This window comes from Haliaeetus albicilla, chromosome 3, assembly GCF_947461875.1.
Source record: "Haliaeetus albicilla chromosome 3, bHalAlb1.1, whole genome shotgun sequence".
Classification (NCBI taxonomy): domain Eukaryota; kingdom Metazoa; phylum Chordata; class Aves; order Accipitriformes; family Accipitridae; genus Haliaeetus; species Haliaeetus albicilla.
The window spans coordinates 31,019,749-31,046,222 of NC_091485.1; the positions used below are offsets into that span (position 1 = coordinate 31,019,749).

Consider the following 26,474-nt stretch of genomic DNA (forward strand, 5'->3'; position numbering starts at 1 on the left):
TTGCTAAGTGAGACACTTCAAAGGATTGCTAGTGTTTTTGTGTTGCATTGGCAAAAACACAGGCTTTCCTGTGTATCAGTTCATGTGTTTCTCAATGGTAGATATTTTTTTTTTCCCTCTGAAAAGCTGTTCAGGCAAGTGCAGCAAGGCCCCAGTTGCATGACACAACCGTCATAACTGATTGCCTGTGCTCGGAAGAAGCCTGGTCAGATGAAGAAACAGCAATGTGCCTGGCAGTTATGAATAAACTCTGAATGTAGCACTGCATAAGGGAGCTCATAGATTTGCTACTATATCAGAGGGGCATCTGATTGTTGTGCAGATGTGTTAGACACTGAACCATTGTGAACGCAGCTGAATTAGGGTATTGTAATGAAGGGCTTCTCCTCTTGTTTTATTTTTAGCATACAGCTATTGCATCACTGCCCAACTGATACAAAGACCATTCAGTGAGTCTTTTTTTTTTCCTGTTTGCTTGTTGAACTAAAGGTTATCGTGTTTTCTTTCCAGTACCAAATCGCTGCAAGGAATAGTTCAAGCCGGCAACCAGGGAAAGTGTTTGGATGCTCAAAGTAAGTATGTTTGTGTGTTTGTATGTGTTTGTGCTAGTGACTGAGAAAGTACCCAAGAACTTGTGTTTGATGTCTGTAAGGTGGTAGCTAGATAGGTCTGATATCAATAATAGAGTGATGTTTCTTTGCAACATCTTTGTGTAATTAATAGATTCAAGTAATAGGGAATTATTCACTCATGAAACAGAACTGATAAAAGCTAAACTAGATGCCACAGACTTTTTGGAAATAATTTGGGTTTTTGACTGGAGTAAGAAGGAAATGCTGGCAGAAAGGAATTAAAAAAAAAAAAGGAAAGAAAAACTAAAGATGGACAATGATTCTCCCTTTCTGTTTGGGAGTTTTGAGAAATTGTATTCTTGCTTTTGTTTTGTTAAATATTGGCTTTTCTGCACATTATTAGTGCTGCCTTCATCATGTTAGGTGGAAAAAGAGCAAACTACGTGAAATGCTGCTGTACAGGTTTAGTAATTAATGTCTGATAGAATTTGTAAGGTGCTGTCCCTTTTTTAATCCCCATCTATGGGAGTTTAAATTGCATCCCACCCGAGCTGGATGTTGACTTAAACTGTCCAGCCTCCAGCTTGGCACCTGTAAAATCTGCACAGGGAGTCAGTCACCTGCGCAGAGTGGAGAGATCAGTGATACCAGGAGATAGGAGGCCCACAAGGTGGCAATGTTTAGAAGGCCTTCGGAAAGGATGCGCCTGGAACAGATCTGGGCTGCCTGCCGTTGCCATCCCTTGCTGCCCTTGTGTCATTGCTGCTGCACCTGTGCTACCGAACAAGAAATTTTCACTGTTGCCAAAGTGGGGCATGGGATACCCGGAAAAAAAAACCGACCCCCCCCCCCCCCCAAAAAAAAAACAACAACCCAAAACTAAACAAACACAAAAAACCAAACACACACCCAAACCCTCTTATTTGAACAGATTCACTATTGACAGTGCTCACCATACTGTGCTGGATACCACACGTGCCTTTTCCCTTGGCAAGGAATGTGCTGCAGCATTAGTGGTTTGCAATACAGTGTGGGGTTTCTTTACTCATAGCAAGTGCTGAAAATATGTGTAGCACTGAAATGATGGTAGGGTTGTATAATGAAGAACTTTCATTTTAAAACACACCAGTGCATTTCTGGTAATGCCTGAAAAGCTGTTACAGCATATAAATGCTAACTTTGGATGTAGGAGGCATTTCAGTTTGAGGTGATACTTTCTGTTTTATAGTTAAAAGTAAAAGGGTTTGAGCTATTTTAAAGACTTGTTTCACGGTGAAACTAGGGATTTGCTCCAAGTTATTTAATGCCCTGAAAAAAAACTTAAATATGTTTGCAAAAAAATTCTCCAGATATATGATAGACATGATGCAGGATAAGTTCTATGGGAAATAAAAGAATTGCCTGTGTTCACTGGCACAGACACAGGTAAGGAAAAGAGACTGACACTGAGAGGGAGAGTTAAACAAGGAACCACAGAGTTCAGATTCTTCAGGCCGTGAGAGAAGAGTTACTTTCACAGCAATTAGAAGATATGCAGGGCTCAAGTGTACCTGGAGATTCTCAGGAGGAGAACAGCCTATAATTTAGAGCTGGAAGAGGCTTGTATACCTCAAGGACGAAGCAATAGCTCTAGACTACAGGAGGCATCTGAGAGCACAAACTAGGAAAAAGTAACATCCACAGGGTCCACACTCCTTTGTGAAGGTGTTGCAGATGGAAGTGCGGCAGGGCAATGCCCTGTGCTGAGCCACGGTGGGTTTCATCTATTGCTTTCTACTTTTGCATGGAGTACGTGCTGCTGCTTAAAGTCAAGCTTCATCACTGTGGTTGTACTGGTGTTGTCACAAGTACTTTGAAACAACAGGAAATCTAAAGAAAACTGTGAGCTTTGAGATAGTGTGCAGCCACCAAATAGACATTTATAAAAGCAGACTGCATCCTACCTGTCTAATAGAAACTTATCTGACATGTGCAGATTTCCTGCAATGAGTAAGCCTCTCCATGAAGCAACAGACAGCTTTCTAGTGTATTCCCCACAGGTTGCTGCTTACTGTGTAGCCTTTACTTTCCAAATCCATTAGTACTTATGGCCTATTATACGTCAAAATAAAGATCTAACTATCAGCCTTCTAATACTAGAGATTCATTATATTGCTGTAGCATTAGCTAAGCCATTACAATTGCAAAAGCCAAATCCATGAAACGTGCTATTATATACTAGTCTTCGCTCAGGAAACCTTCCAGTCAGGTTTCAGTGCCTTTGAGCCTGACAAATGGGTGTATTTTTTCATGGAGTTCAGTTATATGGACAACAACGTGAGGGATAGATGTTGGAACATGCAAGGAATTTTACAGTTCTTACATCAGGCACTCTCGTGTACGAGATGCAGATAAGGGGCCTTTGGGCAGTTATAATTCCTTGCCTGATGTATCCTTGCTTGATGTATTATCACTAAAACAATTACAATACACCCTAACATTAGAAAGCAAGTCTGGTTTCTACTGGAACATTATCTTAGGAATTACCTGTTATATTTCAGTAATTTTGAGATGGGGGAAGAGAAACCAAGTGTGTTAAAAATATGTATATATACATGTATATAAAGTGTGTTTGTATGATGAACTTTTAACTCATGAAGTGTTCAGGGGAGATCTGAACAAAAAGGCCTGTATGAGCTTTTCTCTTCCCTGCACAGAAACAAATGTTCCCTGGTCGTTCACGCTAAAGGTGCATTTCCTCTCACTTCTTTCTCCCTATCTCCCAGCACTGGTGCAGAATAAAATGCTACTTCTAGATAAGTGCATTTTGTTTCCTACTCAGTTCCCCGCTGCTTGTTTCCACAAACCAGTCCCCTTGATGTCCACCAAAGACAACTTGACTTCCCTAAGGGCTGCTTTATACCTTCAGCCAAATAAATGACTTAAATATGAAATAGGTGAACTTCTGGGCTGAGTGGTACTGCTTTGAAAGTATTTTCATTCCATGGAAACAACACAAGGTCGCCCAAAATGTAGTGGAGGACATCTGTTTCAGAGTCAGTCCTGCATAGGACACAGCTGCTTCATAGCTGGTTTTGATCCAACATGAGAAAACCGGAGACCTAAATCTTGAACCTAAGAGAGCAAAGTTAACTGAAGTGGAATGTTTGTTTATGGCTGCGTGCTCACCAGCCCCGTTCCTTTCTTAACTTAGGAATTGGGTAGCTTGGATAGCCTTTTATGGTGCTGTCTGAAAATATTCTGAACTTTGGGGTGATATTTATTTTTTCAGTGCCCAATACCAAAAATTATCCCACAGGAGCTCAGCAAAGTGGCTGACTCATCAGGAACATAACTTTCCTTTTTAAAAAAGATAACGTGTGGTTTTGTTCAGAGTTAATAATGAGATCCTTTCCAATGCAGAAGCTGTCAACAGCACTGACATAGATTCACAGTTACAAAAACACATAGCCTTGTGGTTGGGGGTTTTATTAAATAGAAACCTCATTTTCTACTGTAATAAGGAAAAGGCACTGTTTTCATACCACTAGTACCTTTTGTGCTCAAAATGCTACAGAAGCCTTTTTTCATTTTATACACAATACGACTGTTCAGAGGTTACAAAATGTTGCTACTTTGTGCCATGACTATTGAAGCCATGACAATATACAATAATATAAAAAAAAAATTGATACCCTTATTTCTAGTCATCTTTTGTTGCCTTCTGCATTTTGCCTATCAATGGTGCTTCGTTTAAAAGTTGGAGAATGTTTATTAAAGGATTATTCAAGTAATGGTTTGAGTTCTGCTCCAGCAGCAAAAAAACACTTTTTTTAAGGACCTTAAAAAATATTAATCCTTGTTAGATATGTCAAGTATTTGTAGTGCATCCAGATGCCGTAAAAATAACTGTGTCATTTTTCAAAGCAGTTTCTAGATTTTATAAATATGATCTTGCAAATGTGAGCAGGACCTACCCTGATTCTATGCAGTCATCCTGAGTCTGACATCAGGCTGGACCTGTTAGGAAAACAGAGGATCTTTTTCTAGTAGTCTGTATCTTGCTAGTCTGTTTGCAATACTGACTGCAAGTGTGATCGCTTGCTGATCACTTTAATGTCCAGAAGGTGCTAACAGCAAAGTGGTAAGTAGCCCTAGACTTCATCTAGGGAAGGAAAGGCAAAGGCAGGAGAGATGGAGAAAGGAAGGCAGATGGAGGAGTGTAAAAGGAAGATGGGAAGAGAAGGTTGGGCTGGCACAGTGGTGACTGCACACAGCGGTGACCCCCAAGTGCTGCTGAGGAATATGACAAAGAACTGAGCTGAAACCAAAATGCTGTTGCGGATGAGGTGGGAGGCGTGTGGAGCTCAGAGTGCCATGGCTTCCGTTCCCACCTGTACCTTCTTTTCTATGAAGTACACGTGTCCCTGTCCTGTGGCGTGGTAGGCACTGCGTAGCTTACCTGGCCTCCTCTCCGATGCTGCTGCTAAAGTCTGTACCTGCACATCAGGCGCTGGGATGCTGAGCTGTGATGTTCAGGGCCTCCAGCAGCAGAGTAAAATCCAGCGGGTGGACAGGCTCCCAGAAACCCACCATGCCTGCTAAGAGCCCAAAAGTAAAGAAAGGCTTGATAGAGGTCATTCAAATATTGCACTTTATTTTAAGGGGGTGGGGGGTGTTTGGTTGTTGCTGGCTTTTCTGAGTTTTACTCTTTGGGTTTTTTTCTTAATCCAAGTATCAGCATTTTCCAATATTCCTCTGCAATCACTGGGGCTGGAAGCTTTGGTTTTCATTAGCTGACTGCTGGGATTCTTATACAATTAAGTTGGTCCGTGATCTGCAGCTTCCAGAAAATCACCCTATATACTGAGTCACAGTAAAGCGTGAGGTCAGGTGCTGGCAACACACAGCACGCTAGTGAGGTCAGGTGGAAGCAACACACATTTAATTTTATAAATTGTCCTTACAGTAAAAATGTTGCTTATAATAATGGCTTCTGCAGCCTTCTTAGAGACTTGTTTAGCCTTAGGTAGAGTGTGGGAAGGCCACTGTTGTGTGTACTGCTGTTGCATTACAATACAAGGTAGCAAAATTAGAGGTTTTCAGTGTCTTGGGACCTAGTAATTTGTTGTCCTTGATACGTTTCCTCTGTTGTTAACTCAGGGCTTGCACTCAAGCCCCGCTGTTGTAATCATCTGTATCGTCTCGCATGTTTGTTCCTCCCTGAGCCCGGAGCAGGCACAGCAGCAGGCACGTGGTGGGAGGCGCTTGCACATGGGCAAAGTCGAGGGCAGCTGGCTGGAGCCTTAAAAGCCTCAGCTGCAGGTCTGCCACCAAAGTGTCCACAGCTGCAGCCCCCGTTAAAAATCCTCTCTGAGTGATGAGATAGGCCAGGTACGTGTCAGGGTTACCATTTAGTGTGGGGAGTGCCAGTTTTACTTCTCCATGAATACCCCCACTCCTCATGGAAGGAAGCTGGCAGTGCCCCCACATTAAGGTTTATGCAGTGGCTTCCATTAGAGCTTCATCCTCTTACACAAGGCCTGGATTTGGCTCACCACTAATGACCTGAGCGGTCTGCACGGGATAAACGCCTTCTGAACGGCACTGTAGGAAACACCCTTACATTAAATTGTAGGCTTTAAAAAGGAGAACTAGTTCTCATCTTGTGTTTGTATAAAAGAACAATACCGACTGTGCTCAAGTATGTTCAGACTTGGTCTGATTTCATAGCTGGGATCTTTTTTGTCTAATGTAAGAGGCTTCGTGTAATCACTCTTTTAAATCTATGGCTTATGTTTGACAAGTGGGTCATTGGTTAATGGAAGCAAGTAAATCCAGCTGTTTATCTTTTCAGTAAGATCATGCACTTTCTGTATGTTCTTGTCTGCTGGGGATGGAGAGGGGTACATTTTTAATGGCCCTCCCTCTATTTCAGAGTAGGGGTGTGAGCTTTATATTACATTTCATCTGTTCCCTACATTTAAATAAAACAAAGTCACAGTAGTACTTCAGCTGGTATCACATTTGATCCACGAATTTACGTCAGCAGTTGTGGTACTATTAATTTAATTACTAGGTGTGATTTTGAAAAAGTTGTTAACTTGACTTTATAAGGAAAATTTACTGTTGTACATTGCTTGCGAGTTTTGTTGCTTCCTCATTTCTCCTCCCTGAGCCCCAGTATTTGTGTGTGCTGCTGTTAGCAGATGCACCTTCCACTAAAGCAGGCCAGTAGTAGCTTTCTTGCAACTAGCTTTGCCTCTTAACAACCAGGCAAGAACATTTTTTTTGTTAATTTGAAACTTCAGGATTTCAGAAAGTGCTTGATAAGCTTTCCGTAGGGTGCTAGTATCTAAATAAAGAACTAGCTTACTAAAGGTCTCAAAGTATTCATGGAAACTTGATCTAATATGTGAAGTTCCAAAAGTCCTCTTAGGGAATGCCTGTCAGCAAGAGAAGTTTCTTGACACAGTTTGCAATTTCTTTTTTTTTTAATTCGGAGTACTAATATAAGTGTAACATGGTTAAAGCTGTCTGTGAAAATTATTTTTCCCCTTCATTTGAAGGCTATTTTATTAATAAAGACTTAGGATAAACACTAAGATGATAATGGACCTTGATTTGCCATTGGAAGAAGTCTGTTTTCCATCAATAAATGAGGAAACTAAAACTTTAAGATTAGTGAGAGTATTGTGTAACGTAGCAATTAGATTGTACTTAGAAGAACAGTTTCTTGCTCCCAAATGCTCTAGCATTTGCAAATAGTAACTATTACTTATAAGTGTGTTACAAGTCTAAATACTTAAGAGCAAGTTAAAAAGCATGCGTGTAAGAAATCATCAGAAAGTAAAAACCAGAATGCCTCAGATGGGTGCATTTGGCCTGTAAGGAGCCTGAAATAACTAAGAGCAAGTCTATTTGAATGGTAAGACAAGTTTCTGTTAAAAAATTATGTGTATGCAATATGTATATTTGTTCTAGCCCAAAGAGGAACCACTCCTTGATTTCTCTGTGAGCTAGTGATCACAAGCAAATCCTTGCAACCTAGTTTTTCAGAGGTGCTGAGGTGGCTCAGGGATTTCAGCTCTTTAGTATGCTAATGGCGGCAATGTGTCACAGGACGTGTGCGAATCGTGGGTGTTATGCAGCCCTTAAATACAGATGTCACTTCTTGGGATGGCTGCGTGTGGATGTGCATGCATCTTAGCCGGCAAGTACTGTAGCACATTCCTCTCAGCCTGGATGAAATGGGGCGTAATTAGCTAATGACAGTATGTTAACTGGACAATAGATATGCCGGGGACTTTGTCCAAGGGAAGGGAACCGATTTGACCCAGGTTCTCAGCAGGTGGCCGATGGAGGCAAGTGGAAATTGCCCAAGCCTACAAAGGATTACACCTGACAAAGGAAGGGTGGGAAAGAATGGGAGAAAGAACGATGGGGAAACCTCAGGTGTGGAAGAAATCCTGAGATAAAAGGGAGGAGAAGCTTGTCTAGTTGTAGCAATGGAGAAAAGGGATAGGATTTGCTTAGCTGCAGAGCTGGAAGCACCGCATGGATCAGAAAGCAAACTGTGGAGGAAAGGTTGGGGACCCACCATAGTGGTGCTGAGGATGAAGCTTACACAGACTTGGGACAGTAAGTATTTTGAGGAAGCTGGTCATAGCAGCAGGGCCTGTTTCTGTGCCTGTAAAATGAGGAAAGCTGACAGAAATTAATTTTTGTAAAATGCTATGAATGTCCCAGATGAAAAGTAGTTATCAAGAGAAGGGTCAGGCGGCATACAAACAAACAAAAAAGCATGCCTTTTTCTGTGTAACTTCTTGGCATTTTCTAATTTGATGGGCATGTGACACATTCGCTTTGTAAGAGAACAATTTGTAGCACACTGTAAGGACCTGAGGAAACTGTGTAGAGTGTTTTGCAGCAAGGCACTGGATTCTTGGATCAGGGTTTGCAATTGCAGAAAAAACTCACACACAACTGAATGACTTGGCAGTGAGATTTTGATCCCGGTCAGGCATGAATATGCTCTGTATTTCTTTCACATTAGCTAGAGTATGTAATAATGTTTATGTTGGCTTTTTGCTGGGTGTGGGAGGATGGACACTTAATTGACAGCTCCTGGGACAAAGTAACCCCTTCAAATCTTGGTTTGTAACGATCTAGCCCTTTCTGTCAGCTGATTGAAGTATTTTTGATCCAGTAATAGGTATCCAAAAACTTGAATGACCATCTGCTGGAACCATTACTTTCTGGTGCCAGCCTTCTCCCTTCCTTTTTAGCAGTGGTGAGTGTCTTTGACAGGTTGGTAAATGTTGACAAATGTAATCTTCCTTATGATGGGTTATAAACCCTGTGCAAGCTTCACATGTTCAGTATCTGTAATGCTGATATTAGACAAGGTGCAACACTATGCTGAACAGATCTTAGCCAATAATCATTCCAAACCATTTAAACTTCTCCTACTTGTGTTACATGCAGGTATCAGATGGTCATGTGGAGCATTAAGTTACTTGGATAACATGTGCAAATCAAATGGCTATCAGCTTCACAATGCTTCTTGTACAATAGGAATGGAGAATCATTGATCCCAAGAACCATTAATAACTATTCTTGAATTCTTAGTACATAATATCAATGCCAAGTCAAGTTTTCAGCAGAGTAATGTAACAAGTTATGTTGAAAGTCATCATCTACCAATAAAGGTATTGCCCTAGTGTGGGATACAGCCGTATCAGATTTTCACATTAGAAACTTCTGCCCTTGACAAATGGTGTTGCGAAGTTTCTCCTTTGTACTCCCCCATGCCCCAGTGTTGCTTTTATGAAATATATCATTAGACTGAAATGCCTTCAAAGTATATTGCTGATATTTTCAGTGTAGAACAATAAGAAGGAACATCAGAGAGGTAGATTGTCCACTCCTACATGACTTTGTAATCTTTCCGCATTTTTCCAGGCACCCCTTTTTAGCCCCAAGAAAGCCAAAGATGCCTCAACAGCTGAAAATATATAGAGAAATGCTAGACTTTTCTTCTACTCTCTCACATTTCCAAACCCTTACAGGCTTTTACCATTTATAACTTGTTTCATTGGTTTTGTTTAGGATATGAATGTCTGAAGCTCTGACTTTTTCCAATGGTAACAGTCATAAACTGTACTGTATTGAAACTTGAAAATCCTAAATCCCTCTCTTCTAGAAGACTAATCTCACCTTCATTTAATTAAAGTTTTGTCATTCTCTGAAAAAGTCTAGGAATCCCGATTACCTGAACATTTTGAATGTTTTTATCTGGGCTTTTCATAGTCTTTACATCTGAACTCTGACAAAACAAGCCTGGAAAACTAGTTAACACCTCGGTGCAAATGGAAGTGGTGATGGTAAATGTGGAACAGCTCTAGCCAAATGTTTAAATGCACGTGAGTGAGCCATGAGTCAGCTTCCTGCCTCAATTCCTTTCAGTCAGTATTAAAGGCAGAGTGAGACAGAGGAGTCCAAGCACTTATTGATCACAGCTTCCATTTACAGGTTTTCAGATGAAAGCAGCCTCCCAAGGTGTACCTGAAACTCTGCTATTGCCTGGTGGATGTCACTGAACATGAATATAACAGACACTAAAGAATTCAAAATTTTGGTTTCGTCTGGAGTTAGTGGAAGTAAAAACTTCTCCTTGGAGCCATCCTTCACAGAGTGTTTCCTGCTCTCACTGGAGCTTTTTGTTAAGTAGGAAGTGTTGACAAAAATGCTTTGGATATTCAGTGTGAACTTCTTATGTTTTAAGTACAGAATCCTTTGATGTATACTGAAGAGTGCTTCTTTCTAAATAGGAATTTGGGTTTTTTCTTTAAAGCAGCTGGATTTAGCTAAACCCTGAAAGGGTTGAATTTAATAAATGTCCACTAAACCTATTTATTAATTTTAATCTAACAATTCATATTAAAAGTATGTAACAGTCTTAAAATATCTCTTTTATTCAAGGCTTTCTGAAATCCTGTTTCTGAACAAAAAAATCCTGGTTTTGTAGACAGTGTTTGAATCTTGAAATAATCCTCTGATTTCTATTTGATTTCTACAGTAAGTATAAAAGGTAACTGCTGCCTTTTTAAAGAAAAGTACCCACAGGCTGTGGCTCTTCAAGACCTCTCTCTTTAGTGAGGAATTCATACACTAATGGTCAGATTGGATTTGCAGCTTGTTAGGCCAAATTTTCAAGAATGCTTAGCTGACAAAGACCCCAAGTTTTATTTTACTCTTCTTCACAGGCACAGAACACTTCTTAAAATATTAAATGTGACCTCTGAAGTATAAATATGTCCGTATATTTAAAAATAGACTTGAATTACCTCATAGGGATGTGGTCCCTGCACATTGTGTAATTGGGACAGCCCTCTCTTTCTTTCTCTTTATCTGTCTCTCTCCAGGGAAGGCAAATAATCAAGACTTTGCTTAAAGTGGCAACACTACAGTCCCCAAGGGTGGGAAGCTCATTCTTTACCTACAGGATGTCTGGAGTGATAAGTAGCCATTTTATTAAAACTCATGCAGTGTTTCTTTGTCCTGACAAAATTATCATTTGCTGTTTGGTATAGTGAGTTTAAATGCAATGCGCCCTGAAAGTTAAGTCATAGAATGAAGTAACAGGATGGAGGTGGGAGAATTTATTCAATTCTGTATAAACAAAGAAAGCCTATAAAATTATAGTTTTGAATTTTCACTTGAAGTGATTTTACGCCACAGTGGGAGCTTTCCTTTGGCCTGATTGGTGAGGTTGACAGTATGTCAGTGAAACGGGAAATGTGAGTTGTTCTGCATAATCCAGATCAGCCTGAAACTTATCATACACCACATCATATCTGATATACATTCACCATGTTAGTAACATTGCTGTTGCTAATTCTTTTATGGATGTTTCTGTGTAACAATTTATCATTACAGGTTAGAACTGTGTGCTAATTTAGGCTGGCACAAGCCAGTGCTCTCTAATAGACATGCAGATGCCTCATTTGTACTTCCTGTAGATAACATGCAAATCTGGATCTCCTAAGTCTTCTGTTCTTAATTTACTAAATGAAATTCTTATTCATGGTGTATACTGTCAGAAATTAGGCTGATTCTGATGCAGCCTAATTAAGTACGCTCATGGTTATATCCATCTTACTGAATCTACTCATGCTGGGCATAAAGTATGTCTATGTAGCTTAATGAACTGGGGCTTCCTTGAACAAGCAAGATGTGCTCGAGACCTAACAGAGTAACTTTTTTTGTAGCTCTTCCTGATTCACTTTATTCACTTATTTGAAAATCTAAACACTGTTGGCCAACTCCTTCAGGGAGAGCCTGTTTCTGCACGGGTTTCTGATAAACATGCACACTTGAGTGCTAGAAATAACTTTGATTTTGCTTTACAGTGTGTAAATATGTTGCTTTGCAGAATTTTGTTAATCTTCATCCTGATAAAGGGAGCAGACTACATTGATCAGACTGCTGCTTTACAAAAGCTGTTGCTACCTTCTAACTGTTTGTTTGCCTGAAATCTGGTTTTCTCATTCTCTTTCCCAGTAGAAAAACTGCATTTGTGACAAGAGTCTTCATGAAACCCATCTGAAGAGTGAAGTACATGGGCCAAAATTATTATACTTGCATGGTGTTTGCTACAGTGTGAAGTTGTAGCTGAGGTGTATTCTGAGAGCAGTGCAAGGAATATCACACAGATTCCTTGACAAACCTGAACATGAACAGAGATGTCAGAGATGAGGGATGCTCATTGGCCACTCTAGGGTTAAATGCATTTTTCTTGATCTCACCCCCTATCCCCCCTGGAAGTTATCCAAGCACTGGGGACTTTCTGCAATCATTAATTGTATTTATGCTTTGGCTATGTCACATACAAAGCTCCCCAAAACTGTGTTTCTTTTTTTTCATCATCTGACAAATGCATCAGCAGAAGTCTCTCGTGTGGCCATCACCTCTGTTTTCAGAGGCTGTGTATTGGGTACTTCATATCAGCATTAAAATACTCATAATTTATTTCCACATTAGCTGCCTAATATAAAATTCTGGCTCGAGCATGCCTGAGGTCTTTCTAACAACGCATTTTGGGCTTTTAGGGGATTTCACTCTCGGGTGTTATAAATTATGCTGCATGGCCTTTTTACTGCAATAAGTGAGGCCTAGAGCAAGTAAGGAGAGAGGAACTGAAAACAAAAGCTCTGGGGAGGGAGGAGCAACCAGATTTTGGAGAATGACGTTTAGGCCTGTTGGAGTGCTCACTGGTGTTCGCTCTACCCGGTTCACCACAGCAGAAGTCAAAGGACCGGAATGCATGCGCTGGAGTAGGCTGATGCCTTTTTCATCTTCGGCACATCTGGGACTTGCTGTATTCTCCAGGGGAAGCGTGGGATCACCTTGTAGCCCAAGTCGGGTGGCAGGCTAATGTGGCATGGGAGCGGGTTGCCCTGAGAGGATGTGACATCTCCATCCTTGGAGATATTTAAGATTTGGCTAGACTATGATCATGTCACCAAACATGACCTGATCTCGTGCTGGTGATGATCCTGCTCTGAGCGAGAGATTGGACTGGACAACCTCCATAGGTCCCTTCTAGTCATTGCTTCTGTGGTTCTCAGTGCTTGAAGATCTACTACATCAGGTTTTGTAATTCAATCATTCAGCATTAATTGCTTTCCTGGCTCTTTGCTTTGCTTAGTCTGCATATCACTTGTGAGTACTAGATTTCAGTACTTTCAATGTACCATAGGTGGGGCTTTTATATCAGCACCATGCTGACCTTTTATTCTTCAAGCTGCTTTTCTATTTGTATGCCTACTGCGTGTAAAATCTACAAAGGCAGCACAAATGCACAGGCAGTAACAGCAACAGGTTCCTCTTGTTCTTTGTCCCTGGATCCACATCTGAGACTTCTTTGCTCAGAACGATGGAAGTGGGAAGAAGACGCTGGTGGCTTCCTGCACGTAAAGATAAAGAGTCGTGTTTGCGGGCCACGCAGTGCTCAGAAACAGAGATGTAAGTGGAGGGAGTGCCATGCATGTGGAATCCGTATTGCGCGCTGTGCCCCCCAGGCTGTGCTAGATCAATCGAAGAAGCATGTGCTTTTTGAAAACCAGCACCAAGCTTCTCTTGCTGAGGCCTGGCTCAGCCTCTGTAAAGGTAAGGTACTGCGTTGAGGCAGCGTGTGTCTTCCGAACTTGAATCCTAATGCAGAGGCAAGAAGGGGTCTGGAGCGAGGCTGCTGTGCTGTCCTCACCTGCACTTCTCTCCCTGTAGCTTTGCCAGTACATGTTTCAAACAGTTTTGGAGACTTCAATAAAGAAGCTTCTGTTCTTTGCCACTGGTGAAGAAATAAAAATATTTTTACAAGTTAAGGTAGCGGAGTGTTTTACTGCTCGCTGCCCAGCAGAGCAGGTAGGGTTATGTCTGGCAGCTAAAGACCTGCTATAGATTATTTTTATATTCTGTCACCATGCAGCGTTTCTGGCTTCCCCATGCTCTTGAGTGTTACTAAGGCGCTTACTGGCTTTTTTTAGCAGAATGTATTTTGTTGCTTGTTTTGAAAAAGACAAAGGCAACTTTCTCCAGTGGGTTTACTGTTGCCAGATGACTGGAACATTTTTCAATAAAGTATGTCAACTGCAAATGTCCATAGGTTGCTTACTGCAAGCGAAATTTGAGTATATTTGAAAACCTGTCAGAAAGAATAAATAAAATTTCCTGTCTTGGTGTTCAGAGGACCGTGGCAAATTGGCAAGCTAATTTGAGTTTTGTTAGAGATTGCTCTGTGTGTGTGTTAATGTATACATCCGATTTAAAACAAAGTAGTTTCTCAGCTGTCCAAGTGCTCTGCAGTTAGTGTTTAGTTATTCACCTTACAAGCTCTCTGTGAATCCAGACTCTGTATCACGAGCATAATCGTGTAAACTAAGCTTCCAGGAAAGTGTCATTTCAGTCTGAAAGGTTAGATAAAGATTAGTTAAAAATTTGTAAAATCACTTTCTTCATGCAGAAAAAAATCTGAGGTATAAACCTGATCAAACTCATACTTCAGAACTTTTAAGTTTTAATAAAATATCAGCATGTGCCTCTGAGAACGTATTGGAAATACTCATATTGCTTCCATCTGACCCGCCACCTTAAAACTCTTTTAAAAAAAGAGCTGGATTTGGGGGTGCTTTTTTTTTAAGATGTTGGTAGATCTGCCCAAAGATTTTTGCTCTTTTGCATCTAACAGCCTCGAGGTCATGCAGAGCTGTTTAGAGACTGTGCCCATAGACGCTCTTGCTGGTTTCTGTTTAGAGAAAACAGTTTGTTCACAATCGGACGGTTTGTTTTTGTAATGTGGTAAATGTGTGAGTTTTGATCCACTGTTGGGACATGAGGGTAGGTTTTACTGCGGTGAAGTTCAGATCTGCTTCTGAGGATGACTGGCGTTGCTCTGTGGTTAATGTGAAGCTTCGAAGGATGTTGCTGTTTAGGCAAGGGGAGATACGCAGGGGGAAATGGACTGGGGGCAATAAGAAACCCTTTTAAATGAAGGGGAGGAAGAGATGGGTCGTGTGAATGGTGGTGCTAACAGAGCTCACGGTGCCAGCAGTTCAGTGCTACTGCCTTGGCAGGGTTTTTCCCTTCTTGTTTCTGATCCAAGCAAGATTTTAAAGGACGTGCCGTTGAACGGTTCCTCTGCATAAGCCAGAGAGCAGGAGAAAGCTGGAAACGTGCAATGCAGCTTGGCAGGTGTTTTACCGTGCTCTCTGGTGAAGCTGTAAGCAGGGATACAGAGCCTGGTAACTTGGACATCCTGGTGCTTGGGGATGGGAGGGGAGGAAATCCAGGCGGAGTAGTGGACACAGGAAAAAAAAAAAATAGCATCACTCAACTTAGACCTTCTTATGCTTTTTTACAATCAGGAGTCCATGATTTCTTGCACCCTGGTGTTCCCCCACCATTTAATATTTATGCACATTCTTGTTAGCACCGTGACTACCGTATTAAACGCGAAACGCGTTCTTGTGCGCTGCGGCCGGTGGAGCTGGCAGGCGAGGGCGAGCTTTGTGCGTGCGGCGGCGGTGGCCATTAATGACTCCAGGCGCACCAACACGGAGGGAAGACGCTCAGGGGCGCCGGGCGGCGTTTCCCCGCTCGGGTTACCCCGCTGCCGTCTGGGCAGCGTAGCAGCGCGCTGGGGGGGTGTCGCTTATTGCTAATTGCAAAAGCTGGAGCCCGAAATAGCTCCCTGGCGTCAGGGAAAGGGGGGCGACGCTGAGGCGTCGGGCTTCGAGGTCTCGGTCGTTCTCCTGGAACCAGGGCGAAAGCGTTGCCGCCACCGGGAGAGGTGGGCAGGGGCGCGGCACGGCTCCCCCCCCCCGCCGTTGCTGGAGGGGAGAAGAAGGACGTCTTCCTGTGCCGCCCACGAGTGTGCAGGGACACGCGCGGAGGCGACGGGACACCGGCGTGGGGGCGCGGGGGGTGTGCGTGTGCGTGGGGCCGCCCCTAGCGCTTTGTCTGCCGGCACCGAGAAGGGCCGCCTAACAGCTCGGGCCGTCCCCGCAGCCCCGCCACCCGCGGGGGACGGCGGATCCCCCCGCACCCACGGGGCGAGCGGCTCTTTGTGTGGGGGCGCGGGGCGGGGCGGGCTGGTCGCGGCCCGCCTACCCCCTCCCTCCCTGCCGTCGCCGGGCGCGGCGGGGCGGCCGCGGCGCGGAGGAAGGCGAGGCGCGGAGTCGGCCGGTTGCCATGGCGAGGGGCGGTCACGTGGGGCGGCGGCGGCAGCGGCGGCGGCGGCGGCGGCGGGGCTGACGTGCGCGGCGGGGCGGAGCGGCGCGGCGCGGGCGGGCGGGCGGCGAGAGCTGGGCTGCCGCCACCTTCCGCACACCAGCAGCGCGGGGCTCTGCGGAGCCGCGGGAGCGCCAATGCCCGGACCGACCCAAGCCCTGTCCCCAAATGGCGAGAACAATAACGACATCATCCAGGATAACGGGACCATCATCCCCTTCAGGAAGCACACGGTGCGGGGGGAGCGCTCCTACAGGTACTGCGGCGGCTAGCGGGGCGGCGGCGGCCGCGGAGGAGGAGGAGGAGGAGGAGGACTGGGGGGGGGCGGCTGCAGAGCGGGGGGCGGTTGCATAAGGCGGGCGGGCTGCAGCACCCCCCGGTCCTCATCCCCCCCTCCCCGCCCCGGCGGGGGCGGACGGGGGCTGCGGCGTGCGGCGGCGCTCGCATTGTCCGGCTGGAAAGCGTTTGGGGAATAGGCGGGATGGCTGCGGGGGCTCGCCGCTCCCGGGCGGAAGAAAGGCGGTTAAAAAAAAAATATAATAGTAATAAACACCCAACAAAAGGAAAAAAGGGGGGGAAAAAAGGGAGGAAGGAGCGAGCCCCGCGCAGGCGGCCAGCTCCCCCTGGAAAGAGCCGCAGCACCTCGCTGCGGATCTCGGAGGCGGCGCCGTGCGGGAGGCGGCGGCCGGGGGTGGCGGGCGCGGGCAGCCCCTGCCCGGCCGCGGGACCGCACCGGGCGGGCGGCGGGCACCGCTCTGACGGGCGGCCGGGGGGGGGGGGGGGGGCCGGGCGACCCCCTCCCCCGGCACACCGGTCCGGGGGTGACAGCGACCCCCCGCTCGCCGGGCGGGGGTGACAGCCCCCCCCGTGCTTGCGGCGGGGGGTGGCTCCATCCGCCCCAGCCCTCCCGCCGGCCGCAGCCCCATTTTGTATGTATTTATCGTTTTTCATTCGGGGGGCGGGGGGGGGCACGTCCTTTGTCGCAGTTGTAGGCATTTTTGATGAATCGTTTGGCATGCGTTGCTGGCAGCGCTTCTGCATTAACATCTCTGACAATATGTTCCGGCAGATAAGCTCATTAAAATTGTTTGCATTGTTTGATAAGGGTCGCGGCGCAGCCCGGAACGCAACTGGTTTTATGTGCTCCTTGCTGCCGACTTGAAGGGTGATAATACGGCCAGTAGCTCTCATTATGTTAATATACAGTTATTTTAAATACTGCCTGCATGACAGCAAGCAATGCCTCTGCAGAGAACACGCCCCTTAAAGCTGATTTTCAAACAGCAGGAAATGATGCTGCTTTCAAATATCTGACTAAAGTGGCGAGTTGTGCGCTCGATGAGATGAAAACAAATGTGGATGGCTTGGCTTGTTTGTCTAAAGAAAATCACAACATTTTTTCTGCTGCTGAGGGGTAACAGAGATGCTACCGGCGCAGCTGACCATTAATAACCTTAACAGTGAATCTCATCGTTGATCACGCACTGACGGGTGATCGTGAAATGCGTCTGAGATCCAAGTGGGTGGTTCGTTTGAATACCACAAAATTTAGTCTGTTCCCCTCTCTGAATCCATTGAGACTTTGTGTAATGAAGCCCCAATACGCACATTTAGGGCAAAGTAGCAAATTTGCTTTTGTAAAGACCTATTTCTACTTGCAGAAAGATTGGAGCTCTCACTTCCTGTATCTGAATTTCAGCTGAGCAGTACAAGATTCTGTTTTAAGAGGAAAGCCATATTTCCATCATGCACCTAAGCAGAAATATAAAATAGATTTGAAATGAATTATCATGCCGTCTATCTTTAGTTATTCTGACATGTGTCACAGGTGCTACTGATTGCTATCTCACTGCTTTCCTTCGGAAGGGTTCTTTGGAGAACCTCTGTTCAGTGGGGTTCTCCAGTATCCTTTTGTAATAGGTTTGTATGTAATTTTCTGCAGCCATCAACAAGTCAGTTTTCTTGTCCTTCTGCCTGTCATATCATGGATTGAACTATGTCTCGAAAAGACATTTTGTAAGGCTGCTATGTTAAGCACATGGTGACAGAAATATCGCTTGCCTGGTTTTCCAGAAACTGCGAAGTTATTCTGCATCTGAATAGCCTTTCATCCAGAGGAGTACTCCTTAGTCTTGTAGAGCTTTGCATCCATTTGTATCCCTATCTAGAGCAATATAAAGGAACGTGGAACCACTGCTGCTAATGTTTCATGTTATTTTGGGGCAGTAAATAAATAAACCGATTCAATATATTAAAAAATACACCTTCAATGCACAAATTTCCACTGGGGAATCCTATTTAGGTTCTCTTTGACTTGTGGAAACCTACCATGATCTTACAGAGTCATGGCACCCCTATCTGTTGATTTCCTCTTTTCTCCAGGGGGGAGAATGATACTTAATTTGTTTTCATCTGTAGCTCCAAGTACTTTATGAAGTAAATGTCAACCATAACAGAAAGGAAACCTTAAAGACAATGTGTGAAAACTGTGGTGAAACTTCTTCTTGATACTAGAAGAGCATGGGCTTTTAACTTCCATGAAAACCTTCAGTAGCTAGACTAGTTTGGTCCTTGCTAAGTTTGAGTTGCAGCAGCAGATCACTAAATAGAACAGATTAATACCATCAGTATTGTGCCGACTGCCACGCTGGACTGTTGGTGCCATGCTGACTTTGAAACAGAGTTACGGAGCAGCCTGCACAACTTCACCATATGACACATCAGGTTGCTATGCCTCTGATTGTCGGGCTGCTTTGTTCCATCTGTACCTAGAAATATGGAATAAATATGTCATTAAACACAGCCTGGAGCGTGACATCAGATCAGCAGTTGTGCTGGTCTAGAACTATGTACTTTGCTCACAATACGCTTCTGTGTACTACAGCTTTGCTCTTAAGTTAAACTGTATTTGCTATATGCATAGAGGTTCCGTATTTGCCTTTTGCATTTCTGATGTTACAGGAGAGAGAGGCTTTCTCATTTTAATTCTTTTAACATGCTCTGTTACATAAATATTTTAAATCAGAAGTAGCGTTTGTTGATCAGAATAAATGTTTTACCAGTTTAGATATTCTCAAACCTAAAAAAAAAAAAAAAGAAGCTTTACTGTTTCAGATACCAGCTCCTACCAAAGATTTGATATCCAGCTTCTGAAGCAGATTTTAAGAGCTGAAGTTTATACCGTTTTACAGCCTAGGAAGCTGACGTGGAAGGAGTTGCCCTAAGTTACCCACTGAGTTGAGGATGCAGCAGGGAATTGAACCTGTACCACATGAGTCCCAACCATGTGCTCCATATGCAAAGCCACAAATAGTTTTCTGAAGTCTTCCAAAGGACATATTAAATTTTGCAGACTGGGACATAACAGGCCCGAGGTGTTAAGTTTCTCATCCAGCGTTACTTAGCTGGTAAATGGAAACCAGGCACTTTGGGATAAAGTTTAGTCACAGGGAGATGTTACCTTTCAGAGTAAATAACTGTGATCAGTCTGTATTTCTCTAGTGAAATGCTGTTTCAGGTGCTCCAGATCAGGAGACTGACTTTAAAATTTGGTTGGAACTGAGGTGTCATTTTGTTGGGCCAAAATAGATTTGGGCTCATTTCTGAGAATGGTGTTACATTTAATTATAGTTTTACTTGCATGTTCAAAGTCGACTGAAAAAAATTCAATGAGAAACCAGATCAACAGCTGTGTGGAGAATTTTTTTTAAACAGGGCATGTCTGCAGTGCTTTTTTGCCAGACTCCAGGCATCTTATGCGGTTGATCAGCTTGTATTTTTTAAAAGCTAGCTAGCTGTACAAAGAGTTTGAATATTTCCAGGTTTGAATGGCATACCTAGCCTAAACCACTCCGGTCTAGAAGGGAAAAACTGTTGTACCCTCCTTTGCAGGATACCACGCCAAACTTTTGGTTTATCTACGTGCTGCTGGAAAAATGGTTTTCTGGTCCTGCGTACACTGGCTATGTTTAGTTTTATACCCAGAACTTTCACGAGGCTGGGGGAAAGAGACTGACCTGATTATTTTTCTTCAAATCACTAAGCTAAAAGAAACTAAAACAAAAAACCTCTTTCCTATCTATGAGTATATACATTCCTAATGGTATCTGTTTTAAATATTTGGTTTTCCTGAGTGTCGTCTTCCTTTTAGAAATCATTGTTCAAGCCACTGCTGTGTGATGGTGCTGTGCATAATAATGAAAGCTGGAGGGAGGCGGTGATTTCCTCACCCACCGCTGAAATAAACTGTGGGGTGTTACAGACTGTATCTGGCCGTCTTTTACTGCACCATGAGCTGATAACTTCCACGATGAAAGTCGAGATTTACGTTCTAGCAAAATCTGTTTTGGTCTTTGCCTTCCCAACTCGTGATGAATTGCCGGACGCAGGCTGGCCCCACACGGCAGAGAGCATCCGTCCTTCTGCAGGACGCGTCCCTGCCACTGTCCCTGGCGACTCTGTGCCTTCCACACGTGTGCAGCTTTACTCAGGGTGCGAAGGGAGGCTTACCGCTTCGCCTTACTCTGGCCAGAAGGCATTTCTTGCTCTAAAATTAGATTGCATTGAATGTGGTAAGCAGGTAATTCCACTGAAGTAAAAAAAAAGACCATTTGTGTTGATAACATTAATATATGAAGGCCCAAGCTTGCTGAGAACTGGGAGGACGATACAGAGTAGAAACAGTGAGTTGTCTTCTCACTTCACAGAATAGACAGGCATGACTGTTTTCACCATCTGGAACAGTAAATGCTAGTCAAGGCAAATGCTACTAAATATATTAGTAACTGAAACATTATTTTCGGAGGCATTTGCTCTTGGCCTAACTGCTCCTATTGCAGATTATGAGAATTTTGTCCTAGATTTCACTGGAAGGAGGAGAAAGGCAATAATAAATGTTTGTTTAAAAAAAACCCCCATAAATCACACCCCATAAATTTGGCTTGAGCTTTTCTAAAAGTGGTATTTGTGATAACCCCCTTGTCTGTCAGGCATCTGGATTGCAACAAGGTAGTTACTAGCTATCCAGGAGAAGCCCATCCTGATGACTTACAGCCAGCAGCTACTAGCCAGCATAAGAGATACCACGGAGAAATCTTTCCTTGGTTCCTCTGATCTTAGGTACACTCTATTTTCTCTTCTTTCACTTTCATAAAGCTGGCTTCCTGTCACTGCCACTGCTGCTGCTCTTTAATCTTGTTTTCTGATTAGGGAGTACTCTGCCTAGGGAGAGCTGTTTTGGTAAGTATCTTCTGCTGGGCAAGTCTAGCTCTCAAAAAGTACAGGGTGAAACTGTCTGAAGATAACTGGGAATCACATGTGAGTGCACATAAATGGCTTGGAGGGTTAGGAGGATGACTCCGCTCAATAGTGCATCAGTAGTTTGAAGCCTAGATAGTCCGTGCCTGCATTATTGGGCTACCTCTCTTGACCTGGATTTAGATCTTCATTGAAGGAAGTATCTTCACAGTGTTTTGGGAGTTGAGGATATTTGTTAAAATCAGGGGCTGAGAGAGAGGTAGCTTGGGGGGGAGGGTGGAGAGGGGGAAGGAAGAAAACAGCACTCCACAGACAAACCAGTTTGTGTAAGGAAATGAAAGTAACGTTAAGTAACTTTCAGACAGCACCATCTTCTCAGCTTGCACCCAAGCGCTCTCACCAAAAAGGTCTGAGTACACCTAATTTGCACCCTGCCTCTGTGGGTTTCGGAAACATCCTGTGGGTGGGAGGCTGCGTTTTGGTTTTTGTCGCACGGTGTGGTTTTTTTAAACTACCTTGTTGAGCTGCATAGCAACAGCAGTGTGTTTCTGGCATATTAACAACAAAAGGAGCGAGTTTAGAATATGTGAGAGCTGAACCTGATGCTGTCACTTTTAGAAATAGACATTTTGGCTTCTGCCTAGTTTCTTCAATCTAGCCTCCCTGGAAAACAGGCAGTGAAAAATATGCTGGCTTGTGAAAGAAAGGTGATTTGGAGGTGGGGCTGTGGACCAAGAGAGCCTGATTAAAGCTATTTCTTTGAGTTTTTCCTTTACTGCATGAATGGCTAGTTTGAGGGAGATGCAGCTACCTAATGACAAGCAGGCTGGACCACCAGAATGTTCTCCCAGGTGGTGTACCTGGACTAACCTTTTGAGATATAAAACTTGTTTTGGGATGCAGTAACAAAAACTAAGTGTAGTAGGTCTACATTTCAAGCCTTGGCATTTGAATGAGCGACTTTTCAGAAATATCTTCAGAGGTTCTGTTTTGAGGGCTTGGGGGGGAGGTTAGTTTAATTTGACAGTCTCTTCTCCTTCCTCATGCCCAAAGCTAATTATAGCAAAGGCTTGGTAAGGAAGAAGATAAATCGTGTGCCAGCTTTTCATTTTGGAGATGCAACTTTCAGCCTTTGTTTGATAATTGAAAACGAGTGGTCTCACCACATCTGTTCTCAATCACGCAAACCACTGAGCGGGATGGCACGAAGGCTGCAGCGCGGAGTAAGCGCGATGGCGGTGGCAGGGAGACTCGCGCTGCACTGGGACAGCGTTCGGATACTTGCGTCCTCCTTGCTCCCTGAATCCTGACCTCCGGATAGCAGCACTGATCGCTCACTTCCAGTATCCGTGCTAGGGAACGTAAATGGAAAACATCCGTGTTTCTTCTGTGAATGGTGTTAGCTGAGCACTGCGTAGCTGTTTGGATCTTGCTCAGATCTCTGCTGCCTGACTCACCGATAAAGCATCTTCTTCATATTGTTTCATTATAATTAGGTGGGAGGGGAAGGGGAATATCAGCTATAAAAGTTTACTGAACATGCATTTAATTGTTGGGGTTTTAAAAGCGGCGGCTTTTTTATTTTTAACACAATTCTGTTGTCTTCATGCTATCCCATATTTAATTCAGAATGAAAGTCTTGCCTGTGATATTTTGACAGAAGTTTGTCTGGTTTTCTGGTGGTATACAAAGTTATTAAATATTTGATAGAGAAGGCTCTGTATACTGAAAGCATACCCATTAAATGGCTCAGCTTAACCACTCCAAAATAATTTCTTGTTTCCCATAGAGCCCACTGTTTAGTGAAGGGGTGCTTTTGTGTTAAATCTGGTTTTTTTGCTATGCTATCCAAACAGGAAATGTAAACATTCATCAATGAGCTGAGACTTAAGGATGTAGCTTCCGTAGGAAATCCTACAACTGTGCCAAATTGTTCTGCCTGGAGAGGAGTACGCCGTGCAGGTCGTGGTCTTGATTTTCTGGCCTTGCGTACGGCTGCCTTGCGTTGCTTACTCGTGTTGGCTGGGGGAGGGATGGGGTTTGAAATATGGGTGAGGTGATGGAAGACGGAGGCTGTGAATCTAGGTCCTGCATGGGTGGAGGGGCAAGGACAGAAACATTGGTGTGAGCTCGTGTGAATTTAAACAGAAACTTGGAGTGGTCTGGAACAATATTTAAACAAGCTATGCAAACTGAAAATTTCTCGACTCGGAGTTTGGGATTTCTTCTGTGTAAAATGGGCCCTTCTCCAGTGTGGCAGTTGACAGAGTAAAGGAATAGCTTATTTTGCTCTAATGGTATAGTGTAAAGCAATGCTGTATGTCCTGTTTTTCCATATGGTTGTGTGTATTGTTTCAGAGGTTTAATTTTCCATATTATGTTTCTTGGCAATTTGGAACCCTGAGAGCCAGTTAGCGAGATCTGTGGGCTTCAGTTTTATCTTTTAGGAGTCACTCAAGTGAATATCCCCCCTACAGCAGGGTTCCTTAGTACCATACAGATTTCCTACCCAAGCAGCTGTAATTATTCAGAGATGCACATGAATGCAAATTCTTGCCTGTCACTCTGGAATGCAGTGTTGATGCTCGGAAGGGCTTGCTGGCAATATGTATTAAACAATTTGGGGGGAATGATAATTCATTTTAGGCAAATTTTACATGGTTGTTATGCTTTGCTTCTTAAGGTTAATCCCTGTGGAGCTAGTCCAGTAATATCATGAGTAGGAAGCACTGAAATATTTGAAGTGGAGTATGCATTTGCTTTACTTATGGATTCAGTGGTATACAAATCATAGCTTATTAAAATAACTATAGAATCTGTGAGTAATTGTTTGTATGGAAGTGGAGTACGTAACCCAGTGATATGGAAGTCCCGCGGGAGCTTTTGTATACAGAAAGACTATGGTGTGTAGGAATGCTGAGAACATGGAGGCAGTGAAATGATAATTGGTTGAACAGAAGGGATACATTTTTCTAAAAGGACAGCATTCACATGTTAATAGCTGTTCTGCTGGAAACCTTGTTATGCAGAATGGCATTAATTATATTTTACTGAATTATGGTTTGGGGTCCATATCCCTCCTTGCCTGTATTAATGTTTCAAAGTTATGCAAGATGTAGACCCTGAATCGGGATCTGAAAACACTGTTTTCAGTCAACACGTTCATGTTGTGCCAGTTGTCTGACTCAAGTAGGCCTAAGGAGTATTTTCTTTCTTTTTCTTTAATATATATTTCTGCCTGCAGAAGTTTGGCTCTCCAATGTACATTTTTAACCTGTGGTCCCCAAGCGTGAAATGAGTTTCACAGCAACGGGGATGCTGTAGAACTGCCTTGTCTCTTAAGCAGCTCTATTTTTAATATGGTGAGGTGGCTTTTTCCACTACCACCTTAAGCACCCCCCCCCCAATTGTTCCTGAAGTGCTACACAATATGGACCTGGTGGTGCTGGTGAACAAGATGAACATGAGTCAGCAGTGCGCTCTTGCAGGGAAGGCGGCCAAGCCCATGCTGGGCTGCGTTAGCAGGCATGTAGCCAGCAGCTCCGGGGAAGTGATTATTCCCCTCTGGTGCTTCTGAGACCACATCTCGCATACTGTGTCTGAATTTGGCCTCTCCGATTTGAGAAAGACAGTGACATACTGAAGTGAGCGGGGCGGAGGGCCACCAGGATGGTCAGGGGGCTAGAGCACGTAAGCTGGGTTTGGTCAGCCTACAGAAGAGATTGCTCGGGACAGGGGAAGATCTCATTGCAGTCTTTAGCTGTCTGATGGGGGGGTTGTAGAGGAGATGGAGCCAGGTTCTTCTCTGAGGCGCACGGGGAGAGGATGAGAGGCAATGGCAGTCAGCAGCTGAAATGGGAGAAATGTCTTTAGATACTGAGAGAAAAAAATGTCACGGTGGGGACGGTCAAACACTGGAAGAGGTTACCCAGAGAGGCTGTGGAATATGTGTCCTTGGAGGGACTTGAAACTCAGCTAGATGGGACCATTGGCAGCCTTCTCTTGCTGACTGCTGTGAAAGGGAGGTTGGAGCAGGTATCTCTGGAGTTCCCTGTCTACCTGAGTCACTTTATGATCCTATTCTGTCACTCTAACAGGCATAAACAGCTCTTGAGTTCAAAATACAGCACACAAAACAAAGTAATGAAATCAGGTGCTTTAAAAGTGAAAGGAATATCATATGGCAACAAATTTAGTCCTGCCACCAAGGTGAAATCATCCTATCATCAAAGGTTTCAAATGGAAAAGAAAAATGTGTGTATGCAGTCTCAGTTTGACTGCATCATTTCAACTGTCTTCTAGCTTAATTCTTGCAAAAGCTATACTTCTGCTGCTGCAGTGTATGAATGACTTCATATTGCATTCTCTAAATCACTGGGAGCAACTTCTGCAATTTAGTACCCAGGAATGACCAAAAGTTCATAAGACACACACTAGAGTAAAGGAATAGTTTTGCTATGTCATAAAATTAATTATGTACATTGCAATTAGATTATGTCTTGAAGTTAAAAGCTGACAAATGACTCCTTCTGCTTTTAAGGAATTGTGTATTTTTTCATACAGAAAATATTAACATTATTGATAAGTTTAATCTGCAGAAAATGTTAAACTATGAGCACAGCTCTTAAGCTGTGTCAGATGTGTGCTTAGTTTGACGTGCTTTTACAGGGAGTGGTGTAGAACTGTCTTGTCGCATGACCTACAGCAACACTGAGACGGTTGAGGAAACTAAATATTCACATTGCAACACAGATTATTACCTTCTTAACTGCACTTATATGTAGTTGAAGGAAATTCAAGCAATAAACTTTTTTTTTTTTTTGCCTTGTTTATTGTGGGAGTTGAACTTGGTAATGTCATCGTTTGCCAGCTGGA

At 43.7% G+C, this 26,474-nt stretch overlaps 1 protein-coding gene across 3 annotated transcripts in view; it reads left to right on the forward strand.

Moving 5' to 3' along the window:
• Positions 1-514: 514 nt before the first annotated feature.
• The window catches only part of MAPRE2 (microtubule associated protein RP/EB family member 2), a 74,892-nt gene continuing 48,932 nt past the window's right edge, over positions 515-26,474 (forward strand). The window contains exon 1 of one of the 3 annotated variants that reach the window (XM_069779301.1): positions 515-572. Coding sequence is in view for 2 of the 3 variants with exons in the window: in XM_069779300.1 (XP_069635401.1) it covers positions 16,481-16,599 (119 nt within the window). In the remaining variant the exon portion in view is untranslated. Of the gene's footprint in view, positions 573-16,364; positions 16,600-26,474 lie in introns of those variants that run through there. The other 2 variants (XM_069779302.1, XM_069779300.1) reach the window with 2 other exon arrangements.